Source organism: Heliangelus exortis, chromosome 2 (genome assembly GCF_036169615.1).
Source record: "Heliangelus exortis chromosome 2, bHelExo1.hap1, whole genome shotgun sequence".
Taxonomy (NCBI): Eukaryota; Metazoa; Chordata; class Aves; order Apodiformes; family Trochilidae; genus Heliangelus; species Heliangelus exortis.
Genome location: NC_092423.1, coordinates 5,587,813 through 5,611,895, shown reverse-complemented (window position 1 = coordinate 5,611,895; position 24,083 = coordinate 5,587,813). Strand labels below are relative to the sequence as shown.

The following is a 24,083-nucleotide window of genomic DNA, read 5'->3' as shown; positions in this document are numbered from 1 at the left end:
TCATAAAACTGGTGTTTAATGCACAGATTGGTTATCCTGGTGCCCGGCATTACCGAGCCATCCTTGATGGCAGATGTGTTTCACCATCACCACAAGTGCAAACACAAACTAACTTCCTTTACACTCCTTTTACACTTCAGACACAAGTCTAAACTCTTGTTTGCTTAACGAGGCAGATTTCATTTTACCATTCCTGTAGTTTCTCAGATATATAATTTTCTTCTCGTTGCAGCTGAACTCCTCCTCTCACAGTTAAAGTCGCTTTTTCAGAACAGCCCTGCAGAAGCATTTGCTGTCAAAGCTCAGTAGTGTTTGGGGCCACCACATTTATTGCTGTGTTTCTAGTTAAAGGCTTTTTAAGGCATCATAAACCAGGGTTTGTAAGTGACTGTGCATTAACCACCATGATTCTTGCAAACAATAGCAGTTAAAGTGCTTATTGAACTGCTTGGTACGGGCACGGTTTGCTTAAGCAAGAGGGAGCCCAACAAAGCCTCTTATTCCCTTCAGAGCAGGGCAAGTGCATGTCAGCAAGCAGAATGCCTGACCTTATTTCCCTACAAATCTTGCCTGCCATTCTTTCTTCATGGAAACACTTCCAGGTTGACTGAAGGGACCTTACTCTGTCAAGCAGCAGCTGATTATTTAACACAGTGCAAGGGAGTTTCCTCTCCAGCCAACAAAGGCAGGCACTGCACTTTATCTCCAGGGAATTTTTTTTTGCTGTCAGTTTTTGCTTTGGGCTTTGAGAAATAAGGTGAGGACCACGCAGTGAAGGAAAGAACAGTGATTTAAAACACTCCAACTGGAGCAAGATTTTAATAGTAGTTGTTTTGAAAACACAAGCCAGGTGCCAGTCTAAACCACACAGGCAGGTTTTCCTAAGTGTTCCCATGTCCTACCATGTACCTCCACCCTGTCATTGAGCTCCTGTGTGCCAAGTAATTTTAAATTCACCTCTGAGGTCACTTTGAAGTCAAGTAGCTGAAGGCCCAGTTTTAACAGGTGAATTCTGGTTCTCACAGTATGGTTACTGAAACCAGCTTCCCCTCTGCAAACATGCTTCTTGTCCCATTGCTGCTGCTGTGCTGTTCTTTTACTTCTTCCACTGAAAATATCCCTCAGATTTTAAGCTCCAGGACCCAAGCAAAGAGGTTATGACCAAGACAATTTTTTTCTTTTTACTCTTTTCTTCTAAGCTTATGATTTTTTTAGTATACAAGTTGAAAGGCAGTTAACCTGCTCTGTAACAAATTACAGAGGCTCTTTCAAATCTAATCTAAAATCAATGCTGTGTTTAAGAAAGAACTATAACAAGATCTTGGTTACCACATACCTGAACCACAGCTTAATAATGAGCTCTTGTTCTGCTCTGGTTTACAATAATGCTTCCTTCATACTGCTTTGTCTTCACAGAAGCTAATGAGAGGCACTTCAAATGCCCCTACCTCTTTTCACCCTGGGAATGTCAAAGCTTCTAAGGACAGAAATGTTTTCCCACTGCCCTTTTCTATGGAGAGTAAATCTCCATCATAAAACATTTTCTAAGCAGCTGAGCAAGACAAGGAGGTTGAGAATGTGTTTCAGAGCTTTTCCTCAAGCATCCAGACCCTGGTGGAGAGTCAGGTACACCTGACCTGCCTCCTCTTGCAGTTGATAACGGGTGGGCAAGGACTGGTGGATTTATTCTGTAAAGCTTTGTGTGCTCTTTATGTGGACACTTTATTATTCAATAAAACTCTTGTAGAAAAATACTCAGTCCTGACATAACTCCTGACAGAAATCAGCTTAGCGATGCCAGAGAAGCCACTTGGTGTTGCAGCAAAGGCCTCCCAGTGTCCCTGGGTCCTTAAATGTCCTTTAATGAAGGCTGGCTGTGGCAGGACTGAACACAGAGAGCAGCTTTTGGAGGAGCCACTGCTGTTCTTGGGTGATGCAGCACAGATACTCTGTCAGATGGGAGTGCTTGGACCCAATTTACAGCTGGCAAACTTTGAAGAAATAAAATAAAACATCTTTTGTGACATTACAATGAAGCCAGATTAATTCTCTCAAAAGACAGTGAGAATGGAATCCCTAGCAATAGAAAGATAAGGTTGAATGAGATTTCATTCTCTTCTTGCCATATGGGAATAAGATTTGTGAGAGAATATTGTTCTTATCCTTATCAAGGGCCAATATTTTCTTGAACCCAGCTAAGCTGAGGCTGGGCAAGGTTTGTGGTTCACATTAGCAGATGCTAATGACATGAGTTTACAATAATAGTCTAATAGTTCAGTGTAACAGTGACTCATGGCTTATTACTATGGTGATAGGAATGTAAAGAGATCTCATTTGAAAAAAAAAAATCTATTTGGATAGTTCTCATCCTTTCCTCCCTACTCATGAATTCCTGTGTCATTGACTGCTGGCTGCTAAAAATAGGATCTTTTTTGTGTATCTAAAGTAAAGGAAAACCTAGAATTAGAGAGATAGTAGGAGGAGACCAAAATCCTTACAATACAGAGGCTTCAGGAAATATTTGTCATGAAAGCCCTCTGAGAGTGCAGGAATGTTTTCAAAAGATGGGAACAATCTCACTCTGAGAAGATATTTTGCAGGAAGAAAGAGAAGAGTTGAGGAAGGGCACCAGCTCCCAGCATTGGTATTTTGCACTGTGGGGATGGGAAGATTATTCTGTCTCTCACATAAAGGCCCAAGCTGCAGTTTTGTCTTGGGGAAATTGTTCTACTTGAGCAATGGGAGAGGAATCTTCAAGGAGCAGCCCAGGAGCAGCCCTCTGGGCTGACATGGAGCCAGAGAGGAGCCACAAGAGGGGACTTCCCAGGAGCCACCTGAAGTCATGCAAATCTCTCAGGGTCAGCAGTAGGAAAGGGGAAGTGGAGAGACATGAGCAAGGTATCTGTGAGTTAAATGGATTGCCACCTTCACCCCTTGGAGAGAAAAAAAACAAAAACCCACATGGCACCTGAGAAAAACCTCAGAAGTGTGAGATCATGCAGCAGGGGAAGCTGTCCCAGGGAATCAGGCCTTGATTTAATAGAGAAAAAAATCAACTGCTGTGGAATTTGTGCATCTTGAGAGCTGAGAGAGGGAGATCCACAGCTCCTCAGCACCTTCTGGAGGAAGGTAGAGAGAGCCAGACTGCATCCCTGGTAACTCTACGTGTGCTGAATGCTTCCTCTTCAATCCCAAACAATTAAAATCGATGACAGGATGCTAGGTAACAAAAGGAAATGACTGATCAATATGCATGTCTTGGAGCTGAGGAAAAACCCATCTGCTGAGAGCAGCATGCTGATGAGGTGGGATTTCTCAGGGCTCAGAGAGAAAATCTTAAAAGCTCCCATTCCTGATGCTCAATGAAATGGTGCTGCTAAGCAGATGCCAGGCACGATGCTAGGAGAGGTTAAGTCACTGAGGAGGCTAAAAAATATTCCCTGAAAGTAAGGAATACTCTTTTTTTGACTGAAAACGCAGTGCTCCTCTTTCTTTGCCTTTCTTTCTAAAGAACTCAAAATCCCTTTGCTGACACTGAAAAATTATGTTCTTTGCATGCCCACGTGAGGTTTTAGAGATGCTGAGCCACTGACATTTTAAGGCAGATGTCCATTTTACTCCTCAGCTCAAAGCACTCTAAATCCCATTTCCATCTATATCTCAGTTGGGAATGTCTGCCAAGTGCTGTCAAAAGTCAAACACTAAATCTTCCACAATTCAGTAGTTTTAAATCAGTCACCCAGATTTCTGAACACATTTAAAGATGCCACTGTAAAGCATCTTTAGTCCACAGTGTCCAGAGTAGCTCCAGCAGGGACCTTTGGGTTTGCCTACCCAGTTTTCTTTTCTTAAATGGTGTTTTTTGGTTTTGAGGCAACAGACCACAAACTGGCACACAAGCAGTTCAGCACCTCAGGACTTTCAGCTCTTACACTGAGTTCTGCTGACACAAACAGAAGGCCAACATAGCTGAAGATGAGAGCCAGAAAAATGCTGCAAAAACTTGGTGGAAGTTCACTTCATCATAACCCCCACATTTACAGAATCATAGAATTTTCAGGGTTGGAAGGGACCCTAAAGATCATCCAGTTCCAACCCCCTTGCCATGGGCAGGGACACCTCCCACCAGCTCAGGTTGCTCAGAGCCCTGTCCAGCCTGGCCTTAAAAACTTCCAGGGATGGATGGGGCTTCCACCACCTCTCTGTGCAACCTGTGCCAGTGTCTCACCACCCTCATGGGGAAGAACTTCATCCTTATATATATATTAAATTTCCCCTCCTCTAGTTTGAATCCATTCCCCCATGGAATGGATTTCTATCAATACTGACATCCTTAAAAGTCCCTCCCCAGCTTTCTTGTAGCCCCTTCAGATCCTGGAAGGCCACACTAAGGTCTCCTTGTAGCCTTTTCCTCTCCAGACTGAATAACCCCAACTCTCTCAATTAGGAGAGGTGCTCCACCCCTCTACACACAGTTCCTGTCAGTCCCATGCTTTTCTTAACCTTAGCATCCTGAGCAGTGGATAAAGGCCCATTTCATGACCTCATGAGTTTGATTTCATGAACAAACCAGACAAGGTTCACAGCATTGAGCCCAGATGTTCTCACTGGGCTTGGAGTGAGGGTTCTGCTCCTCCTGGTCCTGCACCATCTCACCTACCACCTCTTCCACAGAGCCCTCCTGCTCCCTTGGCACTGGTGAGGTGAGCAGCCATCCACCTGCTGAGCCAGCAGGACCCTCTGATCCTTTCACTCCACTTTGCTCTTTCCCTGTGTGAATGTACAGCAGGACTGAGAGCTGGATGCAATCCATCACATCCAGGGAGAGTCTGGATGCTTGGCTCTTGAGGAAACCCTGGCATGTTCCTCCCAGCACCTCTGTGCTCCCCACCACCTCCCACTTCCCTCCTCACCCCAGGGGGGTCCATGTTTGCTGGGAAGGGCATTGAGCAGGTGGCTGTCCCCAGCTCAGCCCCAGACACCAGGCTGGGCTGTCCCCACCCCTCAGGGCAGGAAAAAAGTTCCAACTGACCTTTAGTAAAGAGGTGTAAAGTGTTTAACAACCATCCTTCCTTCCTTCCTTCCTTCCTTCCTTCCTTCCTTCCTTCCTTCCTTCCTTCCTTCCTTCCTTCCTTCCTTCCTTCCTTCCTTCCTTCCTTCCTTCCTTCCTTCCTTCCTTCCTTCCTTCCTTCCTTCCTTCCTTCCTTCCTTCCTTCCTTCCTTCCTTCCTTCCTTCCTTCCTTCCTTCCTTCCTTCCTTCCTTCCTTCCTTCCTTCCTTCCTTCCTTCCTTCCTTCCTTCCTTCCTTCCTTCCTTCCTTCCTTCCTTCCTTCCTTCCTTCCTTCCTTCCTCCCTTCCTCCCTTCCTCCCTTCCTCCCTTCCTCCCTTCCTCCCTTCCTCCCTTCCTCCCTTCCTCCCTTCCTCCCTTCCTCCCTTCCTCCCTTCCTCCCTTCCTCCCTTCCTCCCTTCCTCCCTTCCTCCCTTCCTCCCTTCCTCCCTTCCTCCCTTCCTCCCTTCCTCCCTTCCTCCTCCCTCCCTCCCTCCCTCCCTCCCTCCCTCCCTCCCTCCCTCCCTCCCTCCCTCCCTCCCTCCCTCCCTGTCCAGACCCAGCAAAACCCAACCAAAACATATTTAGGAATTGGGAAAATTGGGATCAAATCCTTGGCTGGAGAAACCCCAGGTTCAGCTGATGAAACATTCCTGCTCTCAGACCAAGGGGAGCATCCCGTGGGGATCCATCCACAGCTGCTGGTGCACCTTGAGACACCTTGGCAGAAACCACCTTGTCCTCCTGACACAGAATAAACTGCTGGGCACAGACAGCCCCAACCTCTGCCCCTGCCCAAGCAGCTCCCTCAGGTAGGAGGAAGGAGTGATGTTAAGCCAGGCTCTGCTACAAAAACAGAAAATGCATTGTTTGTAAATCAGGCTCTGCCACAGCTTCAAACTTAAAACACACCTTCCATTAACCAAACCATTGCAGAGCAGCACAGCTCCGCAGTGGATACAACAATATCCATTCTCCTGACTAGCAGGAGATTTTGCTACAAAATCAACAATTTCACCCAGCGGGACTTGAAAGTTCTTACCAAGAAGTTGTGTCAGGCTCTAAGTCATCTCAAAATCCTGGTGGGCATCAGCTGAACCAAAAATGGTTGTAACACAGCACCGAGAGAAAATTACCTTCAGAGAAATATTTGTACACAGCATATGCCTGGTAAAACCACAGTAACTCTGACAGAGGTGCTTTTTCATAAGCTCTATTAGCATGCTTCCCAGTAATGTGAACCTTGTAAGTTTTGTTTCTTTTTATTGCCTTATTAAAATAGGTTTCCAGGATGCTCAAACAGCATTTCCCCAGCCTTTTTTATGCATAATTACATTTTCTCCCCTATGCTAATTTCCTCACTGTAAACGTGCCCTCTGGACCAAGCAGTTCCTGGCTCATGATAAAGCAGCTCTCTTCATCTCAGCAGAATGAAGCACAGAATTTCATCTGCCACGGGGCAACACTGGGTCTCTCACCCTCCATCTCTGAAGCTCAGAGTTTGGTGCAGTGGTTGCTGAATTTCACCAGGTAAACGTTGTCCTCCCATCAGTGGCACTGATGTTCCTGCATCGAAATGAAACAGAGGACTGGGAATATTTCTTCAGGCAAGGACTGGGAATATTTCTTCAGGCAAAAGAGGTCTAATAGGAAGAAAAGAGTTACCAGAGCTGGGACCCACCTGAGTCTGAGCTGCTGCCAAAGAGAGGCAAAAATCACTCTATGCCCAAAACCATGCAAACAGGCGAGTGGTGCAAAGCCACACTGAGGTGAGGGGAAGCCAGCCCTCTCCTGGCAGGCTGCTCTTGCCAGTGATTTTTATCCAGAATAATATATTCGGGGCTGATTTTCATGTCACTGTCCCTGTGTTGGCTCCCAGTAGCCATAGCAATGACATTAGTTCATGGGCTCCATAGGGAATGTTGTCCTGCTTCGTGTGTGGCTCCTCTGCTGTGAGGAGCAGCTCGTCCTTGGCCTCCAGGAATTCCTTCCAGCCAATGCTTCCATGATTCAGTGATCCTTCTTCTTTTCCTGTGGCAGAGCCTTGGCCCAACAGCTGCTGGGTTTCTAAGTTATTTCTCTGGCTTCAACTGACTCCGAGCCAAAGGAAATAAAGCTGGCAAATCCCTCCAGATGACTGCACAGCAATATTCTCCCTGCCAGAGCCTCTGGAAAGGATGGAGAGAAGGAGTTAACCAGCAGCATCCTTGCTAGCAGGGGGGAACAGCAGATGCAGGGGGCTGCATCACCAGCAGCATGGCCAGAAGGTCCAGGGAGGTGATTCTCCCTCTCTTATTCTGCTCTCATCAGACCCCAGTGCTGTGTGTCCAGTTCTGGGGCTCCCAACACAGGAAGGACACGGAGCTGTTGGTGAGGCCAGAGGAGGTCACAGAGATGCTGCAAGGGCTGGAGCAGCTCTGCTGTGGAGCCAGGCTGAGAGAGTTGGGGGTGTTCAGCCTGGAGAAGGCTCTGGGATACCTTAGAGCAACTTCCAGTGCCCCAGGAAAGCTAAGGAGGGAGTTTTTACAAGGACAGGTAGCCACAGGACAAGGGGTGGTGGTTTTAAAGTGAAAGAGGGCAGATTTAGACTGGGTAGAAATAAATTCTTTCCTGTGAGTGTGGTGAGACACTGGCACACGTTGCCCAGAGGAGTTGTGGATACTCCATTCTTGGAATATTCAAGGCCAGGTTGGATGGGGCTTGGAGCAACCTGGTCTGGTGGGAGGTGTCTGTGGCATGGAGGTTGGAACTGGATGATTTTTAGAGATCCTTTCCAGCCCAAACAATTCTCTGATGATGAGGAAGTGCTGTCTCAATCCCCTTCAGCCTGTTGGGTGCCAGGGCTGAAGGAAGGCTGAGGCAGCAATGGATAGGGGCCACAAAGCCAAAAATAAGACCTGGAGAGGATACACAGGTGTCTGAAACATGATTCCTTTATAATTTTCCTCCTGACATGACCCAGTTCAAGCTTTTCCTCTTCCAGGCATGGCCAAAAGCCTTCACGAAGGAAGCTGTTTAGGCAAAACAAGAAAACTATAAAGAACTAACCCATATTATTTCTAACTTCATTTTGAGACCTACTATTTATTCTCCAGTGCCCAAAGAAGGAGATTCAGCCTGCTGGGTTTTAATTCTTTATTTTAAAGTGTATTCAAAAGTAGCAAAAGTTTGTTATTTGGAGGAAGATAAAAACCACAGAATTGTTGACTATTTTCAGAGTGGCTGTAAAACACATATGCTTTTCCAAATATTTGTACCGGGATAGAAAGTATTATAAATATATATGTTTACATATAAAAATAAAATATTTGGTACTAGCAGATTCAACTAGGACAATTTCAGTGAGGGAAAGAAGCAAAAGGGAAAAAAAAATATAACATCACAATTTTCTAAATCCCTTTTTTAAAGGTGTTCAAGACTTTTATCTTCCACTGAGCGTGGAAGAGGGGAGGAGAACCATGATTACCACTGAAATGTGTTTGCACTGAGTAGATTTTAGATCACTCACAGATGTCACCCTTCATCAAGTCACCATGATAAGACAGAGATGAAAATCCTGCACCTGGGTCGGGGCAATCCCAGGCTGAGCAGTGACTGCCTGGAGAGCAGCCCTGAAGAAAAGGGCTTGGGGGGTGCTTGAGAGAGGAGAAGGCTCTGAGGAGACCTTATTGTGGCCTTCCAGTATCTCCCAGTACCAGCCCATAAGAAAGCTGGGGAGGGACTCTTTAGGATCTTGGGCAGTGGTAGGACTGGGGGGAATGGTTTAAAACTATTGTTAGGTAGGTTCAAATCAGATCTTAGGAAAAGTTCTGCACCATGAGGGTGGTGAGACACTGGAACAGCCCCATCCCTGGAAGTTTTTAAGGCCAGGCTGGACAGGGCTCTGAGCAACCTGAGCTGGTGGGAGGTGTCCCTGCCCATGGCAGGGGGGTTGGACCTAAATGATCTTTAAGGTCCCTTCCAACCCTAATGATTCTATGAAAATGCAAAAAATGCATAAACTCTATTTTTTTTACACAGAAAAGGAACTTAAAGGACATATTTTACATTTTGGGGCTGTTACCTCACTTTCCAACAGTCCAACAGCAGTAACACTTGCCCAGCACCCAAGGCAGGCAGAGAAAAAGGTCAGGGCCCAGAGAGCAGGGATAACACAAACCCATTCCCTTTACTTTTCACAAGCAAATGGAATATTTTCACAAGCAACTTATTTCATGGAAGGCAGATTTAGAAATTCACCTCTCGTTTGTGCTTTCCCTTGCACAAGCAGCACCTCCCCTTTCCGGGGATCACCAGATCACCTGCTACAAACATTATTGTTATTTTTCCTGCAATTATTTTTTTTTTTCTCATTTGCAACACCCCAAGCCCCAATCCACCCGCCAGGACTTGCACAGATGACCCCACGCGAGGTTCAAACTACCAAAATTCTCATTATTTCTGTCATGGGCTCCTTAGATGAAGGTATAAGAGGAATAAAACCCAAGAGGGATCTCTTGCCAGGTGCCAGCGCAGACCATTGCTTCCCTCTAGCGTCTGCAGCCGCTGTGCTCCTCCCTCATCAGCTACCAGAGTCCTTCCAGCTCTCTAAACGAGAGGAATCTGCTTTGGTCCTGCGAGGAATGACCCATAATTAATGTTTATACACACCCCAGAGTAGGAGAATTCACCGAGTCCCCGGAGCGGTGATTAAGCAGCCTCCGGATCCTCTGCATCATTAACATTTAACGACGCTGCAGAACCCCCCAGGCAAGCAGCTGCCTCTGCTTCTGCAGAGAGGCCTGAGGGCAACAGGACCATGAGGAACTGTTCAGGAACCTCTCTCTCATCAGCTTAATGTTCCTCCTCCCCAGCCCATAGACTTCTCACTTGTTCCAGCAAGACAAGAAGGTGCAAACCTCACCTGGCAGGACAACAGCAGCTCTGTAGGAGGGACTGAAAACCACCCTTGCCAAAAATGGCCCCTGAAACTAAGAGCATGAAGGAGATTCACTGTGTTTGGGTCAAGGGTTTGGCCACTCTCAGCCAGGAGGAACCAGCAGCACCAGGACATTGGTGCAGCCCCTGGAAAGGGAACCACTGTGGGTGAGGGAAAGGCAGGAGCACAAATTTCTGTCTCACCTCAGCCCTGGTAATGCTTTATAGCAATTCCCTTAAAATAACAAAACAAAAAAAAACCCCAAAAAACACAACCTACAAATCAATCATATACAGATGCAACCTTAAAAATGTAAACTAAAGAAACATTTAAGCTGTAAAATCAACACGAGTCAGTGGCTGAACTGATCAGCAAAGTGGCAGAGGTCAAGCAACTATAGCTACATAAGCAAGATTCCTGACTTCCCAATATATATAAAGTAAATATTTACTGAAAATCTGTTTAATACACCAATGGGTGTCTCTGAAATGCTACTTTGGGCAGAAATCCTTTCTCCCACCCCTGAGCCCTGAGAACCACTGAGATCAGTGAGTGATTCTGCAGGATCCAAGCTGAGTCTAACAAGCAGAGCAGTATCAGTGTTGCTCCTAATCACAGAAATACATTAATGATCCTAGAGGTCAATTAAAATATGCTCTCTGTAATTAATGTAACTTTAGCCTTTAAACAGCCCAACTGACAATTTAATACACTTTTTACTTATCCCTGCACCTTTAAGGCATCCCAAAAGCTGGGTTGTTTTGGAAAGCTCTTAAATGTGAAACCATTTAAGACCTGAACCCATTTAGGTGCACAGCTTTGTTCCTGGTCAAGTCAATGAGCAACAGCATCCTGCATTTTTTTGTAGTAAAAATATCTATTTTAAAACTGAATGAATGCTAAAGGAAGGCTCTACTGTAAGTATTTAATAAGATCTGGGAATATAAACTGCTGGTGTAAGGGCACTTAATCAAATGTGGCCTGAACACAGACAGACATGAGTGACAAGGTACAGGACTGTGTCTTCATCATACACTTCTTGCTTCCAACAAGCCCAAAAATAACCACAAAAGGCAAATCTGAGGGACTCAGAAAATACCAGTGACAAGGGATTCACCCTGTAAATGAACATTTTGACACAACTTCAGGAAGAGAACATCCACAGAAAATAAACCGAGCTCAGTAACTCTGCATCAGCTGTAATTACAAGGATAATTGTTCTAATTTGGCTGATATTACTAAGAAGAGGAGAACCTTGCTTTAACAATTAAAATAAACTTCTGTTTTTCTCAAAACAGGGACTGAAGGAGACTCTCTGTCCTCAAAAGAAGTGTGGGCCAGGGAGGGCCCATAGATGTTCCCCAGTGCTGCCCAGCAGCAGGGCTGCAGCTCAGGGCAGGGGACATCAGGGGACATTGTCCCTGGCAGGGCAGGCTGGGACCCTCTGACACAGCTGCCAAAATTGGCCATTCACAAGGCAGGAACAGTCTGAAACCCTGGTTCCTGCAGATCACCAGGCCATGGGAATTCACTGGAATTAAAAAACAAAAAAACACCAAGGCACAGAACATCTTTTAAAATAATAGGAAATACTTAAGAATTTGAGACCGAGGCTCTGAGGTCCTATTAAATGCTTAAAATAGAGACTTCTTGTATTAGACAGTCTTTAAAAGTGTATTTTCCATATTTTCAGTGAACGTGGTCAGAATGCTGGATGCTGTTCACTCACTGACTCGAGCTGGAACACCAGCCCAGTTGTTTTATTTCCCCTTCCAAATCAGAAAACAGCATTAAAGAAAATTCTTTGCTCCCGGTCGCAGGCTCCAAACACCAAGTGCAAGGATCCAGGTTCTGAAGTGGTAGCAGACCCCGTGTGAACAACACCAGGCCCAGCCAGGACAGATTACACCCTGCTCTCACAACCTTGCATCAAGGCAGCATGAGGGATTTTGCCAGTCTTGTCCAGAACCATTTTTTGGTGCACGGATTGGTGTAATCACAAATCGTAATGAACCGCAAGATACTCGGGAATTCGTTCTTCATGGCTTTGCACTTGACTGGAATCAAACGCTTGAGACGAGCACCTGGAAGAGAGGTGAGACAGGCAGAGGATCACACAGAGCCCCACTCACATCCTCTACACCCATTTTCACCCCACGCAGCAGCACACACATCACAAGCTCCAGGTTTGCTCCTGATTCGGTGCCATCTCATTACCGTGCACCCATCTCTCACCCTGGACAGAGAATCCCAAGCCCTCTGCTGAGAACATCCCACTCCCAGGCTCAGCAGGGCTCCATCCAGCATGCACTGATGGGAGTCCTGAAGGCCTAACAGGGTATAAAACCACAGAGATAACCTGCAGATATAAAACCACAGAGCACCATTTCTTCTGGAACACAAACAGGCATCAGGTCCTCTCTCCTTCCAGGTGTGTAAAGAGAAAACTGAGAGCATAAGCTGCTTCTGGCTGGTCAGTTTTGCTGGGTTGTCTCTGGTTCTTTTTCTTCCTACCCTGATTCACTCAGATAAGCTGCCAACATTACCAAACAAGGGGCTGCAAGGAATCACTCTGCTGCTATAAGCTGCTTTTCTGAGGCATGTACAGGATGTCACAACTCTCCCTGTGACTGCTACTGCTGGAAGGAGCAGACCTCCTAATGAGGAATCCCTCCCTGCTGTCAGCTGAACTGTGCTGCCCAACCCAAGTGATGATGCTGAGGCTCAGATGAGGCAAGAAACCAAGATTTTGTAACTTCAGGAGGTGCTTAAGTAATCTGTGGGGCTCCCAAAACTTGCCACCAAGCCCTTCTGTGCATTAGTTACCCCATGCAAACAAGCACCTCTGATTCTGTAAGCCTGCACTTACACACGTGGTTTTACTGGTAGTGCTCAGCTCATTACAGCTGGGTGTTTAATTTCCTGTTGTTCTAACGAGAGGTGTGATGCCAGCAAAAATGATGAAGAACTAAAAGGGCTTTGCTGCAGATCTTGATGGCTCAGGGCTGATGCAACAAGCTAGAAGTGTTCCATGGATTACCAACCATCCAGTTACTGTGTGAAGGAAGCTGGAGCTCATTCCTAGCTCTGCCACTGCCTTCCAGTTTTATCTCTGGCATGTGATTTATAAAACCACGTTGGATACTTCATCTAGAAAAGAGATTTTACATGCAGACACTCCTACAGATATTTCATGCCCTCTGTGCTGTTGGGCTGTGCTGTACTAAGGCCCCAGCAACAGGCACAAGTGTAGAACAACAAGTGGTCAGACAAAAGCAATCTGAACAGACCTGAGAGAAATAAACTGATGGCTTTGCAATTCAGAACAAAACAAGGAACACACTTTTTTACAGCCCTAGGTGAGCATTCATTCTGCATTTTGTTTGCCTTTCCAGGGATCTCTGCAAAGAACTGCACATTCATTAACTGCTACCCTGCTCTCAGCATTTACCCAAACCTTGAATTTACTGCAGTACTTTCTCTTCAGTAGTGTATTTCCTGTATGGCTGGTGAAGCAGGACAGGAGCCATGCAGCTACAATGTCTCTGAAGCAGGCAGCATCAGCTCACACCTCACATCTGGAGCACTGAAGCATGGACAGCTCAGCTTCTTGCTGGTGGTCACACAGAAAGTCAGTGGCAGGGCAAGGAACCAAGGCCAGGTCCCTGCCTGCACAGCAAAACTGTGAAGCCACCATTAGTTTCACTGCTTCTAATAGTGATAAATCTATTTGCTCAGAGAAGGGCATTACACCTGGGGCAAGCAAGCCCTCTGCTGGGTGCACTTTCACACACCTGAAATGTAGATCAGTGGTGAGAAGCCAGGTCTGAGATGGAGTTACAAGTTCTGGAGCTATTCCTTTGTCTTCTCCTTTCTCACCCATATTTATCTCGTTTGTTTTAAGCACATCTGAGACCACCCCTCCATTCTGCACTGGCATGGATCTCAGCTGGATGTGTTACTGTAATAAAAATTATAATGTGACCCTGCAATTTTAAATGGGGTAGTAGTGAAAACTTACCTGGGGAAAGACTAAGAGCAAATTTGGTCTGAAAATCACATTCATCACTTTCCAGGTAATCATCTGAAATGACAACCACCATCCTCCGACACCTGAAGACAGAGCAGTCAGGGGAATAAAAAATAAAATGTCAACAGAAATGCTTCTTATTCTCAGTGGTAGAAGTTATGTGTTCCTCTGGATTGCTCTGGTGGAAAAATGAACCTGCCAGCTGTCTTCCAGCAGGAATTAACTACAGAACAAGGACTACTGACAGACAGCTACGTTACACACAAAAACAGATACACAGTCATATACTAAAAAAGAAGAAATAGCCAAGTCCAGATTGTCTGTGCTATCTTTAGTTGATTCTCTGTCTATGTATTACACAACATATGCCATCTTAATTACAAACAATGCCATCTTAATTATCTGCTTACACACTGCCCTTTATTGACTAAGCATAAGAAGTACCTTTTAGTAGCAGAATGAACTGGACAGAGCCTTATGGTACTCCTGTTCCTGTGAACACATCTGATTTAATTAACTTGAGCTTTACTCTCTATTTTGTTGCACACATTCATGTGAGGGACCTGGTTGTAAACTACACGTTCAGGTTTTTATGGGAAGCTTTGCTGCACACCAGCCAGGACAGTGAGGCCTTAGGAGGGTCTCCATAAACACTGAGCTGCCTCCCTCTGAAAGGCTGATATTTAAACCCAAATATCCGCCTTGGGAATTTTCACTCCCTGTCCTGGGAGTTGGTTTTATGTCCCACACCTCCCAGAACAGGTCTGAAGGTCCTTGAAGTCAGAGCCAGAGCCAACACCAGTGCTCTCCCCTCACACTCCTGACTGAGGGGTGGAGCTCACACAGCCTGGAGCTGTATCCATTTCCAGATCACCTCCAAGGATACCACTGCAAGATGCTGCCACCAAAAAACAGGGAGGAAATGTCAGCAGCAGCACTACAGTGACATCTTCCTTGTAAACACAAAGAGGCAACACGTTTGGGAATGCTCAAGTCTTCCTTTGGAGCCAAAGGCATAAAACAATGCCCAGGAAGACATTCTTGTGTATTTTCACTGCTTCTCTGGCACCAGACTACAGGCAGGAAATGACCATCATCTTCCCCTTCACTCAGCTGTCCCAAACATCCACGGGTCACTTACCTCCTTTCTATAAGTTCTCCACTGATGGACCATACACAGGATCCTGGCAAGACATCCCGGTCAAACACACAGAGCTTCAGTTTGAACTCTGTTTGTTCCAGCTCCCTGATCATCTCCTGGACAAACTGAAGGTCTTTCTGACAGTAGCAGATGAAGGCATCAAACAACTCTGTTCCACTCCCTGAAACCATTAAAAATTTAGCTGTCATCTTCCACTATAAACAAACTTAACTTCTGCAGTGAACTTTCACTACTTCCCACAGACTCAGGAGCTTTGACAGGACAAAGCTGTGAAGGAAATTTAACTAATTTTAGCAGCCCAGTTACCCACCCTTCAGCCCAGACTCCTGTCCATACTATGGCTGGCAGGAAGTAACAGATGTCTGTGACTTGACCACTTTGTTTCACAGTCCAGGTTTTTCCCAGAAACCCCCATTTGCTGGCACTGGTTAGGGAAGGGAGGCTGGGATGCAGACATGAAAAATCTGCAGAGGCAACAACAACATCCAGCCACAGGGAATCAAAGAGAGGCAGGGGCTGGGAAGAGCTGGAGGGAGCAGGATACACCAGAGAGTGCCCTCATGCTCTGGGATTTCACTGGGAGTTACATATCTAAAATATCCTTGTGGCTCTGGGCCCCAGTTCTCCCATTCAGGTCACAGAGATTCAACCCAAAACCTTGCTGCAGGCCCTTCATCCAGCACAGCCCTGACATCTGCTGCCCACTGAGCTACAAGGCAAAGGTCTTGACATTTGGAAACTGATTTTAATGGTTAATAAGTCAAACTTGGGTGCCTGAAATCACAGCCTGAGTAAATGGTCCTGTTTTCCAAAGATGTTAATGGCTGGCAGCTCTTTCTTTATTTAGCATTTGCCCAAATATTAAAGTGCTACATTTTACACAATTAGCAAATTCACAGATGACACTAAGTTGGGGGGCAGTGTGGATCAGCTGGAAGGCAGGAGGGCTCTGCAGAGGGACCTGGACAGACTGGAGAGTTGGGCTGATTCCAACGGGATGAGGTTCAAGAATCCAAGTGCCGGGTCCTGCACTTTGGCCACAACAACCCCATGGGGAGCTCCAGGCTGGGCAGAGAGTGGCTGAGAGCAGCCAGACAGAGAGGGAGCTGGGAGTCTGGATTGCCAGGAAGCTGAACATGAGCCAGCAGTGTGCCCAGGTGGCCAAGAAGGCCAATGGCATCCTGGCCTGGATCAGGAACAGCGTGGCCAGCAGGTCCAGGGAAGGGATTCTGCCCCTGTGCTCAGCCCTGGGGAGGCCACAGCTTGAGTCCTGTGTCCAGTTCTGGGCCCCTCAGCTCAGGAAGGAGATTGAGGTGCTGGAGCAGGTCCAGAGAAGAGCAAGGAGGCTGTGAAGGGATCCAGCACAAGTCCTGTGAGGAAGGGCTGAGGGAGCTGGGGGTGTTGAGGCTGGAGGAGGCTCAGGGGAGACCTCATCACTCTCTCCAACTCCCTGAAAGGAGGTTGGAGCCAGGGGGGGGTTGGGCTCTATCAGTCAGAGAAGAGGCCATGGGCTTCAGCTCTGCCAGGGGAGGTTTAGGTTGGATATCAGGAAAAAATTCTTTCCAGAGAGGGTGCTCAGGCATTGGAATGGGCTGCCCAGGGAGGGAGTGGATTCTCCATCCCTGGAGGTTTTTAAGGAGAGACTGGATGTGGCACTCAGTGCCATGGTCTGGGAACCACAGTGGGAGTGGATCAAGGGCTGCTGATCTCAGAGGTCCTTTCCAACCCAGCTGATTCTGTGATTCTCTCAGTGCAATGTTTCTCATAATTGAAGGCCTCTTCTGGACTTACTCCAACACCTCCATGTCCTGTTGGAAGCTCCAGAACTGGACACAGCACGTCAGGGGGGTCTCAAGAGAATGAAGTAGAGGGGGAGAATCTTATCCCTGGACTGCTGGCCATGTTGCTCTTCCTGCAGCCCACAGTGGCTTGCTGGGCTGTGAGAGCACACTGTGAGCTCAGATTGAGCTTCTCATCACCCAACACCCCCAAGTGCTTCTCCTCAGGATTGTTCTCAATCCATTCTCTTCCCTGTGTTTGTGCCTGGGATTTCCCTGACCCCTCTGCAGAACCTTGCACTTGCCCTTAATGAACTTCATGAGGGAACCTCATGCTGGTCAAAGTTCTTCTCCCCCCACTTCACCCACACACAGAGAACTGTTTCCCCTCTCCCCCCTGCTTCACATCCAGCTGCACATCAAACCCCACTTCCCTTTTATTCAGAGTGGTTAAAGCTGCTGAAGACAGCACAGCACAGCCAAGGCAATCAGCTCTGACACCCTTCCCCCTGGACCCCAACCTGCTGTGCTTTCAGCAGCTGCTGCTCTGTGCCAGGCTGTGCTAAGGGACACATTTCTGGGAATTCTCCTCCCCTGTGTGCCCAGTGGGCTCCGTGCCAGCCTGCTTCTGGGTATGGCATTCCCCCTGGGGGTTGCATTTCCTCTCTGCCCTGGGAAAAGGAAAAAAAAGAAAACGCCTGCAGGCTGCCAGCTAAAGCATTCTGGCCTAGATATGAAAAGCCACGGGGAGTAATGACAGAAAAGAGGTTTTCTGCACAGGACAAGTGCTACAGCTGAAGGCCATTCCAGCAATGTGCTCACCATAGGGATCATCCCTGGTGGTGATGCCCATCAGCTCTGATGTCTTCGGCACGCTGCTGTCCACTGCTGGCACTTGAAGTGGTTGGTTGGCCTCCTCCTGCTTCCTTTGCAAGTACTTCTTGCAGTCTTCCTCTGCAGAAACACAGAACTGATAGGTGAGGCCGGGTGGTTTTACCCTGCTCTCTCTTCAAAGCAGGGATAGCTATTTCAGGGATATCAGAGGGAAAACCCCTCCCTGCTTTTTGCAGTACCTAATAGCTCTCTCACCCCTTTCTGAACCTCTTGATGCTGCCTCCACCATCCTCCTCCTAGCAATTAATTCCTGAAGCTCACTCTTGCTGTGAAAAGAAGCATTTTTATTTGTTTTTTATTTGTTTTCAACCCTCCTACTAGCCTTAGTTCTAGTATAGCCCAGCACACTTTTAACAGCATGCATCATGTGCACAACAGGTCTCAGCTCTACTGCCTGCTCTCACTATCAGCCACTTTGGAGTACTTAAAATGATAAAATAATTTGGAGGATGTTCTTCCTGTTTAGAAGTCTTCATATTATCTTTTACCAACAAATGTAGACACAAGCTATCTGATTCACATCACCAGCCTCTGTCAGCCAGAACTGATGAGTAGAAACTGATGAGTACAGAACTCCTGATGAGTACAAACACAACTTCTAGGAGGACCATGGGATGTCCCAGGGAGCCCCTGGAACAGGTTTGATATTGTGCAGCAGGTGGTGGAGAGCCTGGTTATCTCAGACACGGGTGGGTACCTCCCCTGTGGGAAAGCTGAAGGGCAGGCAGGACTGTCACATCCACTGCTGTGAACCTCCTGAACAGGACAGTGATGGGATCTACAAACAGATTTTGTTTGAAAATGAATGATAAATCTAAATGTTACATCTTCGCAGAAGTGACAAGTAACCCTGCAGCCTCTGCCACTCTGCAGTATGTAATCACAGAAGAACCTGAAAGTAAAAGGAGATGTGAAAGCAGGAATTAACAGAAAAATAGAAACTCCTCCTACAGCCTTCTCTTTTACTTGATTAAATAAAAAAAAATAATAATCGGAAAAGTACTGATCACTCAGAGGCTGTCCCAGCTGTAGCAGCAGCAGAGCAGGGGATCTCCTGGCAGTGCAGGATGGGGAGGGATCCCAATGGGATTTGCTGTTAACACTGCCCTCCTCGGGAAGGAGAGGCTCTGCAGGAAGCCCGGATCCCAACACCCCATCCTCTGCTTCTCATGTTTTGCATCTCCTGACTGGATTATCCCCAGGCTTATTAAGTGGCAGATGGGCTCAAAACTTTTCCTGAGGCTGAAGTTTTCCCAGCCTGCCTCTCTCCTCCCCCATCCTCCCCTGCAGAGAACAATCAGCCACATTCTTTACTAGCCAGAAGGTTCAGGTTCCAGGTTTTCACTAGAGAACCAGCCTGGGTGCCAGCTCTCTGCCTGTTGCCATGAGGTGTGCATGTGTCAGGTAAATCAGTGAGGTTAAAATCCTCATCAAAACTGCTTCGACTTGATCTACTGGCACTTTCCATCTGTCATGGTCCCCAGGTAGCCAGGTTCATAATCCAAAATATTGCTGAATAGGCAAGAACAGGGAATTATTTAAAAACACACCAAGACAAGTGCTTAACACAGAAATGTTCATTTTAAAGTGTATTTGCTCCAGGTCTTCTCCCAGCTGCAGAAGTGGCACCCATGCTGGCCTGACCTGCATTTTTCTAGATTGGTGCCCAAAACTCATCATCACCCACCCCTGACACCCAACACACACTAAATGTGAGAATTCTCCTGATTCATCTGCTCAAGCCTACACACACAGTTTTGGTGGGATTTTTTGTGCTGTAATCCCACTTATCCCTACAAGATAAACCTGAGAGCTGGGCAAAGCTTTTGAAATAAATACCCAGAGTCTCATGGTTTTATTACAAGTGCAAACTGGGGGCTCTGTCACACTGGAACTGCCAATGGATCCAACCTGAAAGGATGAAAGACATTCACTGATTTGCCATGGATTAGTCCTAAACTGGAACCAGTGCCTGACTGTACAAGTTAAGGAGAGCAAATGATGGTTACAGACCACCTTGAAGGCCCATAAAGAAAAAAGGTGCAAAGCAATGCAAAGAACTAGCAAGACACTCCTCCAAACTGAGTTGTCCCATTGCACCCAACTAATACACTGCAGGCTTTACATTCCTCTAAAGGTCAAACAAAAGCCTGAGGTATTGGAAAGGCAGAATAAAAACATTAAACCCAAAGTACACAATTATTAGCATGATGAGAAGAGAAACAGACCCAGTAACTGTCAAGCAGGAAAGCAGCAAAGTCAGGAGGAACTAAAAATCATAGTTTCCACAGGAAGGAGTTAGCACAAATGCACCAAAGCAAAGAGCTTCACATCCCTTAAGATGGTTGTAAAACAAAATTAGCTGCTGAGAAACATCATGCTTAGAGGAGATCTGCTGGGATGGAAAAGCTGCATCCTGCAAGTGCCTGTACTCCAGCCAGTGTAAGAGGGGAGCTGTTAAACACAGCCCCACTGCACAGAGGAGCCAAAAGTGGAACTATTTGAGGCTGCAGGAGACACCAATTTTGAGCAACCCAAACATGCCAGGAATGGTGGGAAGACAGGGAACTGGTTCTCCAGCAGAAGCCCCAAACCAAGTGTGTTCTCTGGAGCTGCACAGTTGTGTTTCAAGGGGGATGCTGTGTCCCAAAGGAGCTTGGCTCATTTTCCCATACAAAGGCATCAAATGTCACCTGAGAGATCCCAGAGTGTCCAAGATATTTATCTGCCATAGTGTCCAAGATATTTATCTGCCATGGGCTAGCAGGTGTGACCCTGGACCTAGGAACAAGCTGTGTCCATCAGGAGGCAGAGGCTGTCTGGGATCTCCTGTCACCTCTCAAGTGACCTGAGATGCCTTCATGCAGGCAGACAAATCATGTCCCAAACCTGCACCTCCCATAATGACAGCACAGACCACAGAAACCTCAACACTGGTATTTTCTGTGCTCTGTCCCACTGCAGGAGTCCTAACTGTGTACACAAAGGTGCCCGTGGCATCAGGAAATGCTGTGCATGAGAGCCATTCAGAGTCCATTTCCTTTCTTCTTAGGGGTGTAAATATCTCTGACTGCTGCAAGAGCTGGGGGTGCTAGAACAGGAGACAAGGCCTAAAACCCTCAGCCAAAAATAATAAAAGAGTGGAATAACCATGCTGGGTCAGTCTGAGGGTCCATCCACCCTATTATCCTGTCTCCAGAGGTGCTAAGAAACCCTAGGGAAGAACCTAAGAACTGAGTAAATGCACAGTGGTATTTTCCTAAAATAATCTATCTTTCAGGTATAATCTACAATTTGTTTTTATAATCTATCTTTTGGACAATTTGCAGAGCCACAGGCAGTATTTTTGTGTTAAATAGCCTTCAGTGGCTTTTTCTTTCAAGAATTTATGCATCTCCTTTTGTCAGCATGACCCACCAGGAAGCTAAACTTGTGACTTTGGTTATGCTCAGGTTCCTCTCACTCATTTTGCTGTTGACTGCTCAGATTCTGACAAAGATCCCCACCACATTCCCTTCCAGGGGGACAGATCTTGAATTCAGGGCCAGGAGCAGCCTAGGAGATGCTCAAAGCTCTCTTCCACAACTGGAAGCTGTTATGAACCTCATTAGTTTTTTTCTTTGCCAAAGCTGAGTCTTCAGAGTATGCTCTAAGCAGGAAGAACCATGGGAATATGGGAAAGTCCTCCATTGCTTCTTGGTCAAGCTGTCTACCTAGATCTCATTTATCTCCATGAGTAACAGGAAATGAGATTTATTATTTCTTCACCACTAACCCAGTAAACTGCATTGTACAACACAGGACTTCACACTGGCTTTGGAAATCTGAGCAATGAATATCTCAGTTTACAAAGTTCCCTTCCATTATCCAGTTCCACACATCCCTCATCTCCCTGCAGATATCTTCCTGTCACACTGGACCCACACATCATCATTTTTACACTGTCTCATGTCCAGGCAAGCTGTCTCCTGGCTGACCTAGCCTAGAGCATCTTTGACACAGCAAAACTTTATTATTGAAGGTTCCAGGTAAGACGGGCTCCAGATAACTTTGTAGGCCTTGGAGTTAGCAGAAAAAGTGTGCTTTCTCTCCTGGAAAACACTGTGAAAACAGTTTTCTCTCCTGTGAAAATACTGAGAAACTGAGGAGGCCACTCCATAGCCTGGGAAGGGCTTCTCTGCTTGCACAGGGCTTTTTCTTAACATCACCTCTCCAGACAGAGCAGCAAAGACCAACACAAGCAGCATCCCCTCCTCAGCTGGGCCCTTCTGTGGCAGAGGGTGGCAAAAAGCCACAGGCAATGAGCCCAAGAGAAACCAAACCCCAGCCCTGACTGAAAGACCCTGAAAACCCCTCCAGCCTGGCCCACAGAACCACATTCTGGTTGGAAAAGACCTTTATGATCATTGAGTCCAGTGCTAAACTATGGCCCTCAGTACATCTGCACATCTTTTAAATACCTCCAGGGATGGTGCCCACTTCCCTGGGAAGGCTGTTCCAGTGCTGGATAACCCTTTGGGTGATGAACTGTTTCCTAATGTACAGTCTAAACCTGAGCCCATCTCCTCTTGTTCTATCACTTGTTACTTGGGAGAAGAGACCAACCCTCACCTCACTCCAGCCTCCTTTCAGGGAGTTGTAGAGAGTGAGAAGGTCTCCCCTCAGCCTCCTTTTCCCTACCAACCCCAGTTCCCTCATAAGACTTCTGCTCCAGCCCCTTCTCCAGCTCCTTTGCCTTTCTCTGGACACACTCCAGCCCCTCCATGTCCTTCTTGTTGACCCCTGAAGGTCCCAGAACTGACCCCAGGATTTGAGGTGCAGCCTCACCATAGCTCAGAACAGGGGTGTGATCCCTGCCCTGCTCCTGCTGGCCACACTATTGCTGACACAAGCCAGGATGCTGGTGGCCTCCTTGGCCACCTGGGCACAGTGCTGGCTCATATTCAGCTGCTGTTGACCCTCAGGTCCCTTTTCCATGAGGCAATTTCCATCCCCCCTTCCCCAACCCTGTAGTGCTGCATGGGGTTGCTGTGATCCAAGTGCAGGACCCAGCACCCGGTCCTGACCGGGTCAGTTGACCCATCAGTGCCAGGTCCCTGTGGAACCTTCCTGCCCTCAGTCAGAGCAACTCTCCCAGTGTCACACCTGCAGCCTTACTGAGGGTGCACTCCATCCCCTCATCCAGATCACTGGCATTGATGAGGACTCTTTTCCCCTGGGAAACAACACTTGGGGTCCAACCAGGCTTAACTCCATTCACAACTCTATGGAACTGGAAATGGCCCCCAGAGGGACGGCCAGGATCCTAAGGGATGGGCAGGATCCCTGAGGGACGGGCAGGATCCTGAGGAACGGGAAGGATCCTAAGGGATGGTCAGGATCCCTGAGGGTCAGGAAGGATCCCTGAGGGACAGGCAAGACCCCTGAGGGACAGGCAAGATCCTAAGGGATGGGCAGGATCCCTGAGGGTCAGGAAGGATCCCTGAGGGACAGGCAAGACCCCTGAGGGACGGGCAGGATCCTGAGGGATGGGCAGTATCCTGAGGGATGGGAAGGATCCCTGAGTGACAGGCAGGATCCTAAGGGATGGGCAGGATCTCTGAGGGACGGAGAAGCTCAGGCTCGGGCTCGCTCCCGAGTGGAGCCTCGGTGCTATGAGCGTCCCTGGCTCCGTCCTGCCTCAGCCGCCCCTCCTCCCGGTGCCCTCAGGCCGGGCTCACCGCCTCCAGGGACGGGGGGGAGCGGGTCGGGGCCGGGAGGGCCCCATCGGCCGCTCGGAATGAAGGGAAAGGAGAAGGGAAGAGAAGCGAAGCCTCACCCACGCTGTGGGCCAGGTCGAGGAGCACGTCGTGGCGGCCCAGGCGGTGCAGGAGATCGAGGAGGCGGCCGACGGTGGCTCCGCCGGGGCAGCGGCGCTGCCAGTCCTGCAGCAGGGCGGCGGTGGGGTCGGGCTGTGCCTCCAGCCGCCGGATCTCCAGGTACTCGCAGCCCAGCTCCTCCGCCAGCGCTGTCCAGTCCGAGGCCGCCGCCGCCCGGGGGTTGAGGTAGAGGCCGAGACGGCGCCGCACGCCGTAGTTCAGCGCTACCATGGGCACGGAGTGCAGGTCCGGCGGCGACGAAACGGGGACGGGGACGGGGGTGTCAGCGGAGCCCTCCATGGCGGCCCCGCTGTCGCAACTTCCCCAACTTCCACCTCCCCCTCTTCCTCCCCGTTTCGGAGGCTCCGCGGCCCTTTCGCTTCCCGCCTCGCCCCGC

General features: G+C 47.8%; 1 protein-coding gene across 1 annotated transcript; it reads right to left on the bottom strand.

Annotated features, from left to right (window-relative positions):
* Nucleotides 1–8,167: 8,167 nt before the first annotated feature.
* MYD88 (MYD88 innate immune signal transduction adaptor) lies at nucleotides 8,168–24,083 on the bottom strand. Its single transcript, XM_071734632.1, has 5 exons — nucleotides 23,647–24,083; nucleotides 17,757–17,888; nucleotides 15,136–15,316; nucleotides 13,986–14,077; nucleotides 8,168–12,048 (listed from the first exon to the last, which is right to left on the bottom strand). Exons 1-5 carry the CDS (start codon nucleotides 23,984–23,986, stop codon nucleotides 11,894–11,896), a joined length of 900 nt encoding a protein of 299 aa, XP_071590733.1. The 5' UTR covers nucleotides 23,987–24,083; the 3' UTR covers nucleotides 8,168–11,893.